A 19877-nucleotide genomic window follows, 5' to 3' on the forward strand; every position below is an offset into this window, starting at 1 on the left:
GTGCTCACTGCCTGATGGTTTCGGAGGCATATGTTTGCTTTCTCACTTAAAGGGAGGTAAATCTGCACTGGTTTCATAGCAGCTTAGACTAAAGTCTATACAAATCATTCTGTAGGAAGAGTTTGCTGTGACCTGATTGCAGTCTGCTTTTCTGTCTTTATTTCTCGCTCTTTTCCTTCAAGCCGGACTGTATAAATTGGCTTTCCCATGTTCCATCTAGAACAACCTTCCTCGTCTTTTCTACATGCTGAAATTTTATCCATCCTTCAGTGCTACCTCGAAAGTATCTCTTTCTTAGTGATTCCATCTGTACCCATTGCTGGTAGTAAATTCCCCCTCTTCTGAATTCTTATAACACTGTCTTTATCTCTCTGGTATTTATACTTTTGTGCCTGGGTTTAACCCACTTTATAGCTTACCAGCCGGATGACTCTGGGCAAGTTCCTTCAGCTCTCTGGGCCTAATTCCTCATCTGTAAATTGGAAATATAATGTTAGTTATAACTTTTTATGATATTGTATTATATTTATATAACAGGGGTGCCAAAAAATGTCTATACATGACTTGTGTTCATCTTTTGTTAACGGTATATATTGAGTATTACAATTTTAATACAGTTTTTTCCTTTCTTAAAATGTGTATACATTTTTTTTGGCACCCTCTGTATGTATAATTTCCCTGATTCAGTTATAAGTTTCTTATAAGTAGGAGACAAATTTATCTTTCAATTCATAAAATGCCTAGTATGTATGCAAGAAATATTTGTTGAATAAATTTAGGATATTGTTTATAAGCTTTTCAAATTGTGGTAAAATATACATAACAAACAATTCACCATTTAACATTTTTAAATATACAATTCAGTGGCATTAAGTGTGTGTGTGTGTGTGTGTGTGTGTAGTTGTATAATCATCACCACCTTGCATCTCCAAAACTTTTTTTGTCTTGTAAACTTATTTCTTAAATAAGCCTTGCAACTTAAAAAATTTCCATTTTGTATTTTAGAAACCTCCATGATAACACTGTTTTTCTTTATTACTCAGGGTAATAATTCTTGAAGATGAACTTGAAAAGCTTGTTTGTACGAAAGAAACCCAAGAACTATTGTCAGAAGCTTATCAAGTCCTAGAACAGAAATTAAAGTTAATTCAGCCCCATGTTCAAGCAAGCAACAATTGCTGGGAAGAGGCCATTTCTCAGGTGGACAAACTGCTACGAAGAAATACAGGTAAGAAAGGTACCTATGAGATTTCTTTTGTATACTTTTTTTGTTCTATTTTGCTCTTTTCATTCTAAGAATGCAGTTTTATTTAGAGAATGACAATTAGTTGGTCAAATTTATGATTATGACATTTATACATACTTAACCAGAGAGGTTACAGTGGCTACAACACCAGTCAGCTATTCTAAAGTCTTTTATGCTAAATATGAACATTTTCTCAATATCACTTTTAAATTACATCTCATTTGTCTTCTTTGTTAAGAACTGCATAGACTTATTTTAAATAGTTTAAAAACCTGTAATGCACTAGAGTTTGCTAAGAGTAGAGGTACTCCGGTTAATGCTCAAAATGGTGTGGCCAGAGGAAAAGCATTCATTATTAAATATGAATGCAATCCTTACCAACACAAATTGAACCTTTTTTTCAATAAAAAGCTAGTCCAATATAAGGTCTCATTCTATAAAGATACATCATTTCCAATTCACAGTGAAAAGAACTCGAATAATTTACCAATTTTGTTTTCTGCTATGTGCCTTACAGACACCTCACTAAAAACAGGCAGCTGACAAGACAGAATGACATTTACAGAATGTAATATTGTAGTAACAGTACTGAGATTGATTGTTACAAACTCTTTGATTATTAAATGGTTACATCCTAATTATTTATATAGAACATTGGTCCAATAACAAAAACAGAGAACAGCAGCTGGAAATTTATCTCATCCAATGTTCAGAAATAAAAGAGTTAACCATTCTTTCCATCATTTTCTGAAGATATTCCCCTTTTCCTATTGAAATCTGATGGCAATTAAATTCGGGCATTTTTCCAAGCTACTGTACGAAGTGGATGCTGAAGGCCATCACTAACTATATAGCATACTGCCACATAAGGACTCTGCCGTTCACCAATTCTGGCACACTTCCAAAATATACCCCATAATCCAGTTTTATTTCTGTCCGGGAGGCTGGGTGCCAAGGATTGGATATAAGCACGGGTACATATAAGCAGCAAGGTTACAGTCAACAGACTCTGAAAATTGAAAATGGCAGACATAGTGAGGCTGGCGAAGCCTCAGCCACATCACCCTTCCGGTCTTTTGTATACTCTTATCAGACACGCTTGTTCCCTCTTGTAGGATTTTATTAGGTGTATTTCTTGTCCTCATGAAACTGACTTGACAAAATTCCTTAGTTTACTAAAGAAAAAGTTGAACTTACATGTACACATTGACATTGAATATAGTCTTGGCTCTTATTCTATTAATAGAAAATGAATATGATATGAAAATTTCCTGAATCGTATCGTTGTTATTTTTATTAATTTTAAATATGAAATGCTTCATGAATTTGCATGTCATCCTTGCACAGGAAACATGCTAATCTCTGTATTGTTCCACTTTTACTCTACATGTTGCCAAAATATGCACATGTACCTCATTTTTTAAAAACTTAAATGAAGGGATAGATTTTAATAGTAGTATTTATTTTTAGAACTTCCAGAATCTCTTTTCCAGTTAGAGTAGTAATGAGTTTGATGTTCAGGAGCCAGAAATTGAGTTTTGCTTTTAAGTAAAATACTCAGTCATTCCAAAATAGTGTACAATTGCTATCAAATAGTGTACAAAGAGGTGGCATTGCATATTTGTTTTTAGGGGTCTACAATGTCTAAGTGCCATTACTTAATGGTAACGTCAGAGTGCCTTGTACTGCTGGGTAAAAAGGCAATCTTGAAATTTTCCACAATACTGCTTTCATTGACCCAGATTTTATACTTGTTTTTACTAATTTCACTGTAAATGTTTGATATATCAATTTTTAAACTTGTGCCATAGACCACTACCATGTTCATCCCTTGGACCTTTATGATGAGGTTAATCAGATTTATGTATAGAAATTGTAGTGCTGCCAAAGATGTTTATTAATGCTTTATCATTCTGTTAATCATTGTTTTGTTTACAGCTAGATATGTAATACTTTGTTTAATGTCTTAAACAAGCTAAGTCCTTAGATAGTAAAAGCATTAACTTTTTTCAAATGAAATGTTAACATGCTAATTACTCATATGTTACCAATAGATTTCTTTATATTTCAAATGTAAATAGTGAGTAATTTTTTCTCCAAAGGATAAATCTGAAATAAAACTTTTACTTGGTACAAATATTTATGCATATTAAACTTTTTGAAATGACTTCAGTCTGGAGCTTCTGAGTTCATTTTCTGTAAATAGAAACACTCAGAAAACCACTGGGTGTTAAAAGATACCCTCACCCCACCCCTTAGCATATTCTGAGATGTTGAATTTTAGTCAGTCACTTAAATATGATTGTTAAAATTGTCTCCAAATCATTGGGTAGGGGATAAGCCATTTCTTAATTCTACTCTGTATATGTGGTGTTTGCTCATACGTGATAATGGTATGAATTAAGATAGAAATAATTTACAAACTTTTCTCACTAAAACACTCATAGTGGCCATGGCTACACAACTTTAAATGTTGAATTTTTTAAGCAAGTGCTTCAGTTAACCATATTTTGTTTTGTTGTTATTTCAAAATTACAGGAATATCGCAAGAGTAGTTATAAGTACCCTTCATCCAGATTCCCCAGTTGTTGATATTCTATCATATTTGCCTTCTCTCTCTGTGTATCTGTCTATAAATTCCTTTGGTGGTACTATTTTGAACCATTTGAGAGTAAGCTACAGACATGAAATCCCATTACCTGTAAATACTTCTGTTAGCTTGTTTTTAAAAAAAACCTGGACATTCCCCTACATAACTACAGTATACCATCTAAATCAGGAATACCATATTGCTGTCTAATCCACAGACCCCATTCTAATTTCACTGATTGATCCAATAATATTTTTTAATGTCCAGATCCAGATCACACATGGCATTTAGTTTTCATGCTCTTTATTCTCTAGTTTTGTCTTTCATAAGAAATAAAGTACTGATATATCAATAAGATGGAGAAACCTCTAATGTACTATGTTAATCGAAAAAAACCAGACTTTAATCACTACATACTTACTGTATGATTCCCGTTATATGTCATTCTTAAAAGAGTAAAATTTAATAGAAACAGAAAACATCAGTGGTTACTAGGAGTTGAATATGGGGGGAGGAATAGGGTATAAAGAGGCAACATAAACAAACGTTTTGAGGTGATGGACTGTTTTATATCTTGGTTGTTAATTAGATGTTTACTTCTTTTTGTGTGGCCTGTTTCTTTTTAAGGCAAGCCTGAAATAGCATGTGAAAACCCACGCTGTACTGTGGTACCTTTGCTGCAGCCTACTCTACACATTGCAGACAAAGATCCAATCCCTGAGGAGCAGGTAAGGGTGCAAATTGCTTTTTGTTCCCCTAAAGAAGAGTTTCACATACAGAGCTTACCTACCTTTCTCTGTAAGTGACATGGTTAATTGTTGAAGAAGTGTTGAATGTATATTTCTAATGAGCTTCAAAATCACAAGGTAATGTATTGAATATATATCAAATTATTAGTTCTTAGTGCCTTGACTTTTAATCCATTGAATCTACCAGCAGATTTTCCTGTTATTTATATCTAATTGTCCATTCATTAGACACTTAAAAGTGATTCAACACATTAAAAGTTATTGCCATAGGAAACGTACCTTCTGGGATGCTGGAAATGTGTTTATATCTTGATCTGACCAGTGATTACCAGCATGTATACATATGTAAAAATCTTGTACACTTATCTTGTGCATTTCACTGAATGTATGTTATACCTCACTTTCAAAAACAATTTTTTAATGATTGTATTAGATATTAACAAAGAGTATTTTGTTCATCCTAAGGAAAACTTCTTTTCTTGAGGTCATATAGTCTATTCAGTATTTTTAATTGCAAAGGAAGACCAACCTTACTTAGTTTAACAAACAAGAAAATTTTTTAAAGAATATTAGATAGCTGACAGAGTATTTCAAACAGCCAGATAACCAGGCTGGAACCACGCTGGGGTAAAGAGCTCCAATCACTCAAAAGAACTGTTCCAGTGGCAACGTAACTGCCAATTCACTGGGCTCAGACATTACCATTTGCTCCATCAATGCTACCTTCAGAACCTCTGCCTCTGGAAACTTGACCTGCCACCATCCTTACCAGAATGGGTTCCTCAAGTTGCCTGCTTCTTATATAACAAACTTCTGAATCAGATTTCAGAGTCCAGAGTGCTAACCATTACACTATGGAACCACCACTTCTGAATCAGATTTGATCCAGGTACCTGTGATTAGAGCATCCCAAGTCATTTGCCTGAACCGTAACTACGAGGGAGGCTGGGTAAGCAAGGATCCTGCCCTCTGCCTTGGTGATAGGGAGAGCCATAGATGAGGTGGTCCTCAATCCACGGAACAGTGTTCAGACTTCCTGGGAAGCCAGAAATGTCTACCACAAGAAGACTAACATGCCTGACCACCTTCCCAAACCGCCAGCCCTGCCAATTTTGATTGGTTTTGACAGTGAATAACTGTAATCTTGACTATTTTACAGAATGGTATCCCAGTAGGAAAGTAATGATTGATGTTATTAAACTTTCTTATCCAAAACCCTTTTTAGTATCAACTGTGAAGATTTTTTAAGATTTCGATTTATGTATATATTTGCTTTGTTTGCCCAACTGTGCTTCAATGACCTGTGCCAACAGCCCTGCTTTTTAAATCTTGGTGATGGGTAGGTGCAAGTCAATGAATAATACTACTAGGAAATTGCTCGAAGTAAAGTGCTTTTTCTTTTATTCATTTTTAGGAATTAGAAGCTTATGTAGATGATATAGATATGGACAGTGATTTCAGAAAGGATGATTTTTATTACTTGTCTCAAGAGGACAGAGAGAGAGAGAAGCGTGAGCATGAAGAGTCCAAGCGGGTACTCCAAGAATTAAAATCTGTGCTAGGATTCAAAGCATCGGAGGCAGAGAGGCAAAAGTGGAAGCAACTTCTATTTAGTGACCATGGTAAGCACTGACTTCAGAGTAAAAGGTTATTTCAATGTAGGATTCTGTTTTCTTGAGAATCTTATTTTAGTATAGGTTTCTTATGGCTATAATTTTAGGGATCCATCGGTAAGTATAGCACTTTTCGTTCTAGACACAAAATAAATTTGATCAATAAGAGTAGGTATATAATCAAACTGGGAATATGAAATCACACGTTTCATCAGTTATTTGTTTTTTTACTAAATTTGGTTTAGAATGGGCAGTGAGTTGAATAAATCAGATTGTTTTCAAATTTAATGAATTTAAGATTCTAAACTCTGTTCTCTTTTTGTTGATATTATAAGTACACCTCAGTGAAACACAGTTAATGACTGTGTTCACTACTGAAACAAACGAATTAAGAGGTAGGCTGCTTCGCTGCATCATTAAGGTTACTTAATTGATTGGAGCGCTTTAGTAGATGGGAGCACAGAAGGTGCTTCAGTGCACTGTCACCATACTGGATTTGGACCAAGGGGGATGATGGGTAATACTGAAGACTATCCTGCACCTCCTTTATGTTTCCCACCCTTCTTTGAACTTCATGGGAGGAGGGGAAGCTTAGTACTTGACAATAACAAACTAGTTAATTCCTAGTTGAGGAATTAATTCTTACAGATTTCTAAGAAGGTAGAGTGGGACTTCCCTTCCATTTTAGAGTATCTATATGGAGCCTCAAAACCACTGCCTTCTTTTCCTTTTCTCTTTTTCACTAGAATTTATACATTACCTATACTTCTGGAAAGTTCCTTAGGATTTCTCTTTTCTTCTCTTAGGAGCCCTACCATTCTCCCTTGTCTAGATGTACATTTCTTGATTTTATTGTTCCCGTTTCTTCCCACTGACGTCCTTTAGAGCCCAAGTCCTCATTAGATTATGCTCATGTATTATAGTAGCCTCTTAGCTGACTTCCATTTTCAATACCTTTTTCTTCTAAGTTATCCTTAGAAGATAGCTTCTAGGCTTCTAAGATAGCTTCTATCCTTGCATACGCCTTCCAGATTTTTCTCGTACAGCATATTGATAATGGTTCTATATCCTAAAAACCTATAGTGGTGGCCCCTTTTTTATTGTATTAAATCTAAACTCCTTTTCCTGGTTTCAAGTCCAGCCTTTCCATCATATGAGTCCATCAGTTTTGTATTTCCCACAATTTCTGATATAGATACCTTCCTCTAGTTACATTTATCCATTTAGACTATAGTTCCAAAAACTTGCGGTTGTTATTCATGAAAAACATTCATGCTGATTCCTTTACCAAGAATTCTGTCTTTTCCACCAAGCTGTCCTCTCTGCCAGTCTCTCTCTCTGAATCCTCCTCTGACAACTCGAGCCCTGCCAGCCTTCCTACCACACAGACCCTCACACCAGAGGGACACTGTAGTGAAATGAAGGGAAGTCTTGAGCAGCGAAGTGTATAATAGGTTAGGAACTTCCTAGAAACAGTAGTAAAAACAGAGTTCCTGTGACTTGCTTGTTTATCTATTAGGCCTACATAAATCAGAGATTAAGAGTGCTATGTTTTAGGCACTATTATTTTTCTATGCATTTGACTTTTTAATCTCTGTAATTAAATTAGTCTCCTTAAATAAGGGCTTTATTATCCTCCACAATATTCATTCAGCAAATTATTCATTCAACAAGTTTACTGCTGTATCCCTAGCATGTAGATCAAGAAACAATAATCCCTACATTCCTTATATTCTAAGTACAGTGTTAACAAACTTGTCAGATTGTGTGTCACATTACACAGACTGGATCTCCCATTTCATTAGCAATAATCATGAATATCAGTCAACTTCTAATATGTTACGTTCTTTACGAACTAGCTGATTTATAGATTAAAACTGCACATGAAGACTGAAAATAGCATTGTATATAAACTTGTATCCTTTATTATTTAGTATTTCTTCATGTAGTTTTAAAATTACCCTATTGACAGTATGGGCAAAGATAGAACGAAGAGAGAAATGTGTCTCTTTTTCAGGTATGTGCTTTTGATAGTTTGCATTTGAAAGAGCAGTAATGCTGATTTAGTTTGTGAAAATAAGTAAAGAGCTGCTGATACCGTGAAATGCTTTTCCCATGAAAATGTTCAGTACATCTTCCAGAGTTGTTTTCATCTCTGCCTACAGGGGTAAAGTCCGAATGGAATTAGAGAGGGAAATTCTACACTGGAACCTGCTGTGGCCATTTTTTTTTCTGTTGTTGCTGCTTCTCTAGTGGAGATACTGCAGCATAGGGATCTGTTTCTTGAAAATGGACATGTTTTACAAAATTATTTTTTAATAAACGCCAGATCTTCAAGACGCACTTTTTTTTCTTCCGCCATGCTTCATAATGTATTGTATTGTACTAACCCCTCATACTGGGAGGAGAGACTGCCTAGCAAGCAACCCACTGCCTACTAACATCAAGAGGGGCTAAATAAAACTTCATTTTCCTTGAGAGGACAACTTCTGCCGTATGGATATGTGTTATATTTATGTATTATGCTTTGTACAGTAGTTGATCTTGAATGCAGATTTTGTTTCATTTTATGTTTTCCTGTGACATTACAAAATGTGTAGAAGTTAATGGCTTTACTTTCATCGGGGTCTTGTTAGGTGTTTGGCAAGTAGGTTGAATTGTATGTTGCCTTTGTTTTCTATGCTGTTTTACTTACAAATATATGTGTCGAAAATAGGATTATCTGAATTACTTTTAGGCCTTTTATCTGACACATTATCCGTGAAAACCATGCTGCTTATTCTTTAATGCAGTGGTCCTCAAAACTTAGTATACATCAGAACAAAGTGGAAGGCTTGTAAAACATAACTGGTCCCCACTCCCAGTTTCTGACTCAGTAGGTCTGGGGTTGGGCCCTGAGAATGTTCATTTCTGCCAAATTCCTAGGTGATGCTAGGGGTCACACTTGGAGAACCACTGCTATAATATTTTGAAGGACAGAATATGTGAGGTGTTTTTAAATCTTCATTAAAACCCCATCTCATTTCATTTCTTAGGCATTTTATCTCTTACAAAGTTCTCTGGATTTACATTGATTTTGCTAGAAAGTTTTATTTAGCCTTTATTTATTCTTTATAAGAAAAAAAACTGGGAGTTTAAAGTTTAAATCATCGTCCTTAGTTATTATTTTTCTTTCTTTTTTTTTCCTTTGAAGCTGTGTTGAAATCCTTGTCTCCTGTAGACCCAGTGGAACCCATAAGTAATTCAGAACCATCAATGGATTCAGATACGGGGCAAGTTGGTAAAAATGATACTGAAGAAGAAAATAGTAAACTCTCCACAGCTGACAATGAAATAAGTAGTAGGACTGAGTATTTATGTGAAAACCCTCTAGATGGTAAAAAGAACGACAATTCTGCAAATGAAGTCTACCTGCAAGGAGCTGAAGAAAGCGTGTGTCACCCATGTGACAGTGAGGATGACTCTCAGCAGGCAGGTGTTGGTGGCCTGGCTGCTGCCCATCCAGCTCCCAGGGACACACCGCAGCCCTTCATTAGGCAGAGGCTGGCGCGGCTGCAGCTGTCACCAGATTTTACCTTCACTGCTGGCCTCGCTGCTGAAGTGGCTGCTAGATCTCTCTCCTTTACCACTATGCAGGAACAGACTTTCGGTGATGAGGAGGATGAACACCTCATACAAGAAAATAAAGATGAGCTAGAAGAAAAGTAAGAACCAAGATTTACATGAAGGATTTTAAATTGTTCTTTTATGACAGTGTTTTAGCTTCAAGACTAGATATTCCACTGGAAAGGGAAAATGAGTGTGAGTTTACTCTATATAAAGTTAAGATGTGAATTTACAGGAAGAACCCTGGTTTGAACAACTGATCTGAAATAGTAGTTAACCTGTATGGCAGATCTTTTAGGAAAATAAGTGAAAGGTAAGGGCTCTTGAATAAATTGCTGTTTTATTTGCAGCACAATTGATCGATCTTGGAAATTCTTTAAGTACTTTTAATAACAAATGAATTAATCATTTCTTGCCAGAATTTGCTGCCATAAAATGACTGGGATAATTCTGTTGCAAGAACATTAACATTTAATATGACTCCTTTCTACTGTATTCTCGCAGTTAATAACTGCAACTATTATGTTAATAACAAGTTGTTTGTATTTTATTTTTGTTTATATCAAGTCTTAAAACAAAGACACAGGTTCTGAATAAAAAAATGAGTTTGTGCAATTAACGTGTACTGGGGTTTGGTACTAAAAAGTAGTTTCAAAAGTACTTGGGTTATGACACGTTTCTTATGTTTCCTTGTTCATATGTTTATTTAGTAGTTAATTTTAAGATTTCCTAATCTTTTAAAGAACATTATACCATTTTAAGAATTACCCTTTTAATTTTTTGTGTTTATCTTTTTCTGTTCTTGTTGCAACTAAAAGAGATGAAGTGGGATCCCTGTGGTCCAATGCCTCATCTCCAACTTTGCAGAAAGTTCTTTTTATCAGTTTGCCTAAGAGATAATGGGTGCCATTAACACAAACAGGTCACCACCTGCTGATTTCTAGCCTGAGGCTATCCCGTCTCCACCTGAATAAGACTCTGGAAACATCCTGTCAGCTTCCTGGAAAGCATCCTTGTCTCCTTAATATTTCATTTACAAACTACCTCTTGAAAGAGGTTGCTTTCCAAATTGTCCAGTTTTATCTGTTTCGTTTTATGTTGTGATTACATTTTCAAGGAGTGATATTTTTAGGAGTATGTTGTTTTCTGAAACCTATACCTCCTATGCACTGACATAGTTTATAGATGTTATTTGGGGAAAATGTAGGAATAAATAACTCAATTTATGCTGGTGCCCTAGAAAGAAAATGACGTGATAAATCTAGATCATCTTGAGAGTTAACAACAACATTGGAATTCCTATAACTTAGTACTTCAAGTGAGTAAATTTTTGTATACCAAAGGGGTGGTTTTTTTTCAGTAATCAAAAGAAGTTTATTTATTATTCCGAGGAAAAACTTGTTTCTGCTTTATATAAATAGTGATCCTTTGTACGCACTATAAGTGATTCCGCCAGTTACCAAAAATTCTGAAACTTATCTGTAATTAAGCTTTTAGTAGCAATACCTAAGAGTGGGCCTAATTTACCACTTAAAATAGTTAGCTAAATTTCAAGGAAAAAAATCTTGTGTTGTAACTGACTACTATGTTCTTAAATGATTTTCTGAGTTTACTTTCTTTTTAAATTAGTTTGTCAACTCCTTTTTTCCTTGGACTTAAAAGAAGTAATTATGGAAAAACTTGGTAATCTTTCTCTTCATCTATAACATTACACAGGAAGAATTAGTTTAATAATTTTTAATTTTTTGTATTATATTTTATTTTTGTCACACCAGTTTGGGGAAAATATCTTCATAATATTGTATCAGTTTTATTCAATGCTCTCTAAGGTGAATTTCTAATCTTTCAGTCTGACCTGTTTTATTCACTAGTTGTCACTTAGTTCAGTAAAAATTCTACTTGGTGCAATCATGATACAAGGATCTTGGACTTTAATTGTTTTTTTGGTGTGTGTGGTTTTCAAAATTTCTTCCATCTTTTAAAATATTTCCAAGATAAAATAGTATCTTCTCTGTGAAAATTCCTAATTTTCTCTCATAATAGTCTGAAAGTCAGTGTTTCTCTGTTTTTTTCATAGGGCACTTATTTTAAAATAAAATGGAGGTGTTATGTTTTTTAAATGCATATTTAGAGCCATCTCCCAATCATTCTTAATTGGTCATTTTGGATTGAGACCTTGGTGATGTTTATACCCAGTAAAATCTAAGGACGTCTGTCTAGGACTTTATGCTTCTTGCCATGAATACCTTAGAAAATAAAACATATAGGCCAATGTAACATAAGTAGGTATTCTTGTTTGTTACTTTTCTAAGAATATTTCTCTTTGCCTTATCAGGCTTTTGACTAGTTTTAATATCTGCCATCCCACATCCAAAAGAAGCTCTCTGGGAAAAATATTTTGTGGGGAAATCTTGTAACTGCTTTCCAAATTTTACAATGGTATTTTGACAGGATAATTACTGTTAGGAGTAATATCCTGACAGGTTTTTAATATGAACATTTCCATAGTTGTTTTAAACCTAGTACTTAATGTAAGAATGCATGGAAGAGGCTATTTATTTAGGTTAGTCTTGAAGACAGGGTTTTTACCCTTTGCCTACAGTTAAGAAAGTCATAGCAATAAATGATCTGGTGACAGTTATCATATCTTAAATCCATTTTTTTTTTCAGCTTTCATTAAAAACTCTACATACCATCTGGCCTATCTAGTGCCAGACTCTTGCTGGTCTTTGATTTGCAGTCCTCTGCTTGTTTTCACAAGTGTCTCTATTATCTGACTTCATACGTTAAGTCCTTATTAAATCTAATTGTACTTAACAGCATCTAAAGATATTTTATTAGGAACTGAGGCATTGATTCGTTTGATTTCTGAAGTTATTGGAGACAAGCAAGTCAGGAGAAACATTTAAGGCAAATTACTAAGGAAATTTAAGAATATGGCTTTGCTTTTTTTCTTTTAAAGGAGAGCACAGCTCACTGGCCCATGTGGGGAATAAACCAGCAACCTTGGTGCTATCAGCACCACGCTCTAAGCAACTGAGCTAACAGGCCACCACAGGAAATTTAAGAATATGGGCTGAATGGTCTAATACAGAAGGATAGGCACTAGTTTAAATCCCAGTTCCATCCTTTGAAAACTATGGGTGCAGCTGACGTAATAACTTCACGGGGAATTTTTCCAGCAAATCCAAATTCTCCAGATTACTAAATGATATTTGAGATTTCTGACTTCTTAGAAGTACTTTAAAATAAAACATTTGAAGCTGAAAAACAAGATCTGGTTATAAATATGTTCGTAAAATAGGTCAAATATTAAAAACTCAATTTCTTAAAAAAAAGTAATAGTCTGATTCACATAATAAAAGGCGTAAAGCTTTTAATGTTAAAGCATAAAAAGAATCAAGTTCTGACACATTTCACAAAATTATAAATCAATGGAGTGTTAAACAGTAGGGACCCTGGAGGTCATTTCACTCTGGTAACAGACTTTTACTTACACACCATCAGTAATGTAAAATATGAAATACTTTGAAAAAATTATTAGAAATCATGTGGGAAGAAACATTCAGTTGATTTGGTTTAATCATAGTATATTATTTCTATACTTAAACAAAAGGAGACAACTAAATACCATAAGACTGTGGTATGACTCAGCTAAGTAAACTTTTATTTGAACTAAAGTAGGTATCATGCCATGAATGACAACCAGACAAAGCATGAAGATTGGTTTATTCTTTCAATTATATTTATAAGAATATATCTCTGCAAGTCACCCTTATATTAGAAAATGAAACTACAGACATTTTAGAAGAGAACATATGGAAAAATGCCCTAAGTAGCAATTCATTTATCTGTACTTGATGAGTGACTAACTTGCATAAGTTAATTTTTCAGGTAACTGAGACAAATCCATTTAAGCATTAAATTTTTTAACAGTATAACAGGAAATTTTCTAAAATGTACTTTCTACTTCTCCACTTTTTCTAGAGTGTTTAGAATATAATTTTAACTTTTTCTTTGTTATCTTGAAGAACATCAGTTTCTATCATAGGGTGATAATCAGAAATTCACCCTCAGGGGCTACTGAGATATGTAATAATGCCCCTTTACTATGTGATACTGCATTGCTATGCTTTTTGAGTTATGTCGGTTCTTCACAGTTTCTCTGTCTTCCCTTGTAATCAGCTGTCACTTTTTGTTGCTGTCTTGTATGCCTGCCTCCTGCACTAGGCCCCTAATTTGCTGCTTCTAATCTGCTGTGGACTGAGAAACCAGATTGCCAAGCTTGCTAGAATTGTGTCTAAAATAAGAGTAAGTAGACTGAAAAGAAGGCCAAGGGGGTTTTCCGTCAGTGAAGTGCATGGACGTTGTGGTATCTGTTTGGCTACTTAGAATACTTTTGCTTTGCCTCTTTACTAATAAATTGCCAAAGAAAACACTTGGTGGAATAGGTGATTGTCATATATTTGAAGTATTAATTCAGTTTTTATATATTGATGTTTCTAGGATTCTCCTTTAATGAATTCAGCTATAAAAGAAAATTTGATTATCATCTTTGTTTAATCATTGTGTATAGTTTAGGAAAACTAATTTTTACTTCTTAATTTTTCCTAGTAGAGTATACAGACTTAAGAAGTTAGAGCACTATAAATGTGACATCAACTCTGTTCACCAAGATTTATATTCTAGAACTATTGGTTTGAGACTAAACATGCATGGTTAATTTAGTAAGAATTGGTAGACTGAATATTTGGGGAATGAGTCATTCTAAATATCCCATTTTTCTATAGAGCTTAAGTCTCTTTCAGCATTAAAATTTTTTGGAATAATTTCTGAAGCAGATATTTTAAAAACTTAATGTGCATTGCTGTTTTAAACAAAATACGAAATACATTTTAAACTTTTGATGTCAAAATGGTTATTTACAATCGTTATACTATGATAGAATAATTAGGCATTGAGAGCTATATGCCCCGTTACTAAATGGCTCCATTCTGCAATGCATTTTTTGTTTTTGTTTTCTAATAGTTCCAATTCCTTTGATTTATATTATTGCTTGCCTAAGTGTGCCTGTAGCAATAGCCTTTCTCTGTCTTCATAATGCTCCTTAGTCTGTTTTGGTTTTTAGAGACAAGGTGACTAACACAGCTAGACTAATGTATAAAGTAAGAGTAAAATTGACTTAGTGAACACCCCAAAATTGGATTATACTTAAGTGCATGGATTTTGTGACATTACTTCAGTACCTGTTTCATTGCTATCTTGAAAGTGAAATTACTAGAATAGATACCTGTTCTCAAAATAGAAGAGCAGTTATTGTACAAAAGGAACCATTTTTTCATACTTAACCTTCTCTATATTTCTATCCTCTAATTTTTTGGCTCCAATTAAAACCAGTCCACTCAATGAGCATTTTCTATAGTACTTACTATTTGAATTGGATACCACATGCTGCTAAGAATTTCTTAGGTGAGCTGGTTTTTTGTTGTTCTGGTTTTGTTTTTAGAGAAATGTATCTTCAGTTTTAAAGCATGAAGTAGGTTGAGACCTGGAAAATAAGAAAATTTTTATTATTGATATCACAAGAGAACTGGAAAGTAATAAGGTTTTAGACTCTAGGCAATTAATTTAACCACAAATAATTTACTCTGAAAGTTTTTAAAACAATATCTTTATTTTTATTTAATTAATTGTATGTTAAAAGCTTGCCAGACGTTATCAGTGTTAGATCTAATGATACTGACAGATATTTGAAGGACTAAATTCCTGCTGTCATTCTATATTTTGCATGTTTAGATTATGTGTTAAGTAATCAAGCATGATGATTTTTCTCTCTTGAATGAAAAATAAATATGAAATTTGCATGTTATAATGTTTGTAAGTAAAATCCAAATCTGTCTACAAGGGGATATCCTAGCATTTAACAACTTAGTTTTCCCAACAAGCTGACTGTGTTTTAGTCACCATATGTTGATTCATCCCTCCGTCATAAACAGGGTAATTGGAAAATCAGTCTACTTCTTTTATGACCGTGCATCATAACCAGCTTTTGGTCATTCGTGCTACTGGAAGGGCATTATGATACAATATTCATTAAAAAATAGATAATCAAAACAAGTTTCTTGAGTCGAGACTGCCATTACAGAAAAGATAGTCATGATGCCAAACTTGGGCTGGTGATACAAGGAGAAAACTTCTCTTTAAGTGTAGTTGTAGGAGGAAAGTGATTCTACTCATTGTAATTGCTACAAACCCAAAAGAGGACCAACTGATTCCAGGATTCACTTCTACAAAAGCAGGACATGAATAAGGAGTTGATTTTATGGCTCTCCTAAAATGTGTAGTAAATTAAAACGCGTATGGTATTTTTATCTGTATTTTAACTGTCAGCAATTAAATTACTTTGTTTCATACCTGTTTACTGAATTTCACTTGGCACATATCAAACATGTTATTGCAATAGAACAGTATTTAAGTTGTGTATACTTCTGAATACACTTTAAAAGTGGGTATATTCCATGCACTATTGTAGAAATATGTATTTCCGCTCATAGTTATATCTTAAGAGTTTTTCAAAATAAGGGATAATTTTAGTATTTTTTACTTGAGATTTTTCACTTTTGTAGTATTTAATTTCCTAAAGGTTGGGTACCTATAAATGAGTTTATCATTGAACAGTTTTTTTCCTAAAACTAAAACATGTCTTTTATAAGTTTATTGTTATAATATTCTAATAAATTACATATTCTTTTTTTGTCTCCCAAGTAAATTCTTAAATTAACTCCATTTTTAAATCAAAGTATTTTCTGTACTTATCACACCAACATGTAGTACCTTCTGTTCATACTATGACTTAAATAATGTTTACTCAGGCACAGGACTAGTATCTGGCAATGTACAGAGAGCTCCAGAAATGTTACTCCCATTCTTTAAAGACTGGCGTATGGTCCTGGTACAGCCGTGGAGGTCCATATGAGTGAAAAGTCCAGAAGTCTACCTGAACTGAAAGCACTCCCAAGGAGTTTGGTTTTGTTTGGGTTTGTTCTAGGTATGGTCCCAGGGATCCCAGATCAAACCAGGCCCCTGGGCCTATCCTAGAACCAACCTAAACTCGCGCATCATTCCTGGAACGTCAAGAGTGTGAAGACTGAAGATAACCTGAGGCTTATTAGACATCATATGTTCACGAAGACTCACTTTTTTTGTATGTGTGTCTACATTTTTAACAAGAATTGGTTAGTTAATGCTTCTAAAATTAGAGGGATGACTCTAGATAACAAGATAAAGTCTTACTAGACGTTGACATTATAGTAATTTATTACAACAGAAATGTGATATATAATATGGTTATTATTAACTGCCAGTGAGGAGAACAGTACTTGTAACTTTTATTATCTGATCTCTATTTTTAGGTTAAACAATTTAGCCACCAAAAAACATTCTCCCCAAATTAATGATTTCTGTTTTTGTTTTTCTCAAAGACTTTCTACTCAACAGTGTTGTGTCCATCTCATTTAACCAATCGTTCATAGTTTCTGAAAGATATTGGTGTTTGCTCCTTGCAGGGCTCCATTGCTACGTGATTTTAAATTCTTGTTTCTGGAGACTGCCTTTTTCTTTTAATCTGTTACTGAAGCCATCACATTGCTTTGAGCTTGCTTTTCGAGGTTCAGATCTGTAAAGAACCTTAGCATCATTTGTAGACATACCATCCCTTGTTAGACTCATTGTAGGCGACATTTTAGAATCTGCTATGGCTGATGAAAACAAGCTAGGATGATAGAGTGGAAATAGGCCACGACTGCTCACATCTTTACAAATATTTTGCAAAATTAAGTTTTCAGTAAGTTTCTTTGCATTCCCTGCTGCTCTTGATTTTTTAAATATTCTTTCCAGTTGATTCATCACATGACCTAACACCAAAGCTATTAACACTGCTATGGCCACGTACATGTTTTTGTTTCATTTTGAGGAAAGGATTTGTGAAAAGGCATGAAAAGACCCCAAATCCAAAGGTTATGATATACAATGAAGAATGTATACTTTTGGTAATACTGGCATTTCAATAGGTTTAGGCCCTGTTTGAAATAACTGCAGACTAATCAGGGACTCTACATGTGAAAGGAGCCCAAAACACATTCCTCCAAGCCTTGTTACACCAGAAAAAATGGGTCGGTGGGTTAGCCTTTAAAATAGGACTATGAGCTCATTCTGCAGAAATCAGTCCGGGGATTAGTTCTGTACTACATTACAGAGGTGGTTCATCCCACGGGTTCTATTATTTTTGCCTTTTAAATCTTATGTTTTCTCTCTCATTGTTTTCCTTTTGGCACAATGTTTTCTGTTTGTATAAATCAAAACACTATACATGTTACTATGTGTATATAATATTTCTTTCAATAAAACAGTAGACTGGATCTAATGACCTTTGGATTTTGATTCCTTTTAAAGCCAAATGATTAAGTGCAATTTTTGTTTTGGAAATTCAGTGTTAATTTATGCTTCAATTCTTCTCATTCATTTTCCTTTAATGAACTATATAGAATTAAATAAGTGAGGCTTGTATTCTGTTTCTTCCAGAATTTATGGAATTTTGTATTCACCCAAATCTGAAGATATTCTAACATCATAATCTTGTATCAGTGAACTAATCGGTGACCATAGTAAACTGTATTTCTTGACATAGCCTGAAATGCGTGAACCCATGTTATGTTTATGTACAATAAGTATTCTCAGTATTTGGAGGGCCTTTGCACACTCTTAACATTGTTAAATATGAACACTGAAGATAGGAATTTATGAACTGTCTTCCGGACTTCAGGCTTGTTTACATAGTTTCTAAAGTCTGCCTTCACTTCAGATACTTTTGGAGTATTAAGCTGTATGTTTTTAAATATCATTTGAGAATATTCTTTCAGAGATATTTTAATTCTTACTTTTTGACTACTTATGTCTTATATAGTAGAACTGCACATTTCTTACCCTTCTTGAATACTTGAGGTTATGACCTTTTCTAACACAGTACTTTCTTTGATAGCTTTACATACTTTATTATATTGAATTTTTGTCAACTTTTAAAGGTTTTATAAGAACCCAATAGCAGGTTTGTGTATATCTATGTTGTTGTTCCTCTAAGCTTAGGAAGTCTAATAAAATCTGTACTTTGTATCTTTTTGTGTGTACCCTTTTTATTCTGGTGTTTGCAACATGCATCAACTTGCCAAAGGTAAATACTCTTTTTCTCTTCTGGCGCTATTTTTCTTCAGAATCTGTTAATAATGTACCCACAGAAGACAGCGGTTTTCTAAGAAAGCTTTGGATTCATTAGTCTAAGTTTTGTTTGTTTAATCATTCAAGTGCCTCACATAATTTATCAGAATGAAAACAGCAGCTTAAGTTTAAAAGCTCCATTTTCACCATTCAAAGTGACTGTCAGCCATTGGATATATTCTAATCATATTTGTTGACTTAATATGACTTTCATGACACAAGACATACTGAACTAAGAAAGATGTTAACATTAATTGTATAATACTTTGTCCTGTGTAATTAATTGAATTATTGGTATGAATCTTTGTAACCTTAGTTTACAGTCTTGGGAATATTTGCTGGTGAAAGAGAAAGTGGCATTCCTTGAACTGAATTTTTATTTATTTATTTATTTTTTGAACTGAACTTTTAAATAAATAAACTAACTCCAGAAAAGTTTGAGGAATAAATACTCATAAAGGCAATTCTTGAAATTTGGCCCTTGTCTGGGATTTATTAATTAAACATGTGAGATAAGGTAGAATGTGGGTAGTTACTCTACCAGATTCTGAAGTCACTGCGTAGGAAATAGCCCATATGATAATCACTCCTTGTCTTCACAATTTGCTTTTGAAGGTCTTCAGCAGATGTGCTATAACCATTGAAAATAAAGTTGGCAAATAGTAATTTTCCCCGAATGTACATCTGTAAAAATTACTAGAATATTTTTAGTGTCCGATCACGTGAAAATTGGTCCTATTTATTTGAAGGGTGATCTTGTATCCCTATGAGAAAATGTTTATTTGTATATGCAAAATAATATT

The 19877-nt window shown here is 34.0% G+C and overlaps 1 protein-coding gene and 2 pseudogenes across 13 annotated transcripts in view; 1 reads left to right on the forward strand and 2 right to left on the reverse strand.

Annotated features, from left to right (window-relative positions):
- Nucleotides 1-18221, forward strand: part of VEZT (vezatin, adherens junctions transmembrane protein) — a 66037-nt gene extending 47816 nt beyond the window's left edge. For 6 of the 13 annotated variants that reach the window (XM_019732161.2, XM_074326165.1, XM_074326166.1 and 3 more), the window contains 4 exons: nucleotides 1044-1228; nucleotides 4464-4564; nucleotides 6000-6207; nucleotides 9392-18221. In XM_019732161.2, the coding sequence (XP_019587720.2) occupies nucleotides 1044-1228; nucleotides 4464-4564; nucleotides 6000-6207; nucleotides 9392-9906 (1009 nt within the window). In that variant the 3' untranslated portion in view covers nucleotides 9907-18221. Of the gene's footprint in view, nucleotides 1-1043; nucleotides 1238-4463; nucleotides 4565-5999; nucleotides 6208-8363 lie in introns of all 13 variants that reach the window. The other 7 variants (XM_019732159.2, XM_019732163.2, XM_019732160.2 and 4 more) reach the window with 3 other exon arrangements.
- On the reverse strand, nucleotides 1800-3355 carry LOC141570152 (protein kish-A pseudogene; annotated as a pseudogene).
- On the reverse strand, nucleotides 2549-2648 carry LOC141570247 (U6 spliceosomal RNA; annotated as a pseudogene).
- Nucleotides 18222-19877: the final 1656 nt, after the last annotated feature.

Source organism: Rhinolophus sinicus, linkage group LG02, assembly GCF_036562045.2.
Source record: "Rhinolophus sinicus isolate RSC01 linkage group LG02, ASM3656204v1, whole genome shotgun sequence".
NCBI classification, from domain to species: domain Eukaryota; kingdom Metazoa; phylum Chordata; class Mammalia; order Chiroptera; family Rhinolophidae; genus Rhinolophus; species Rhinolophus sinicus.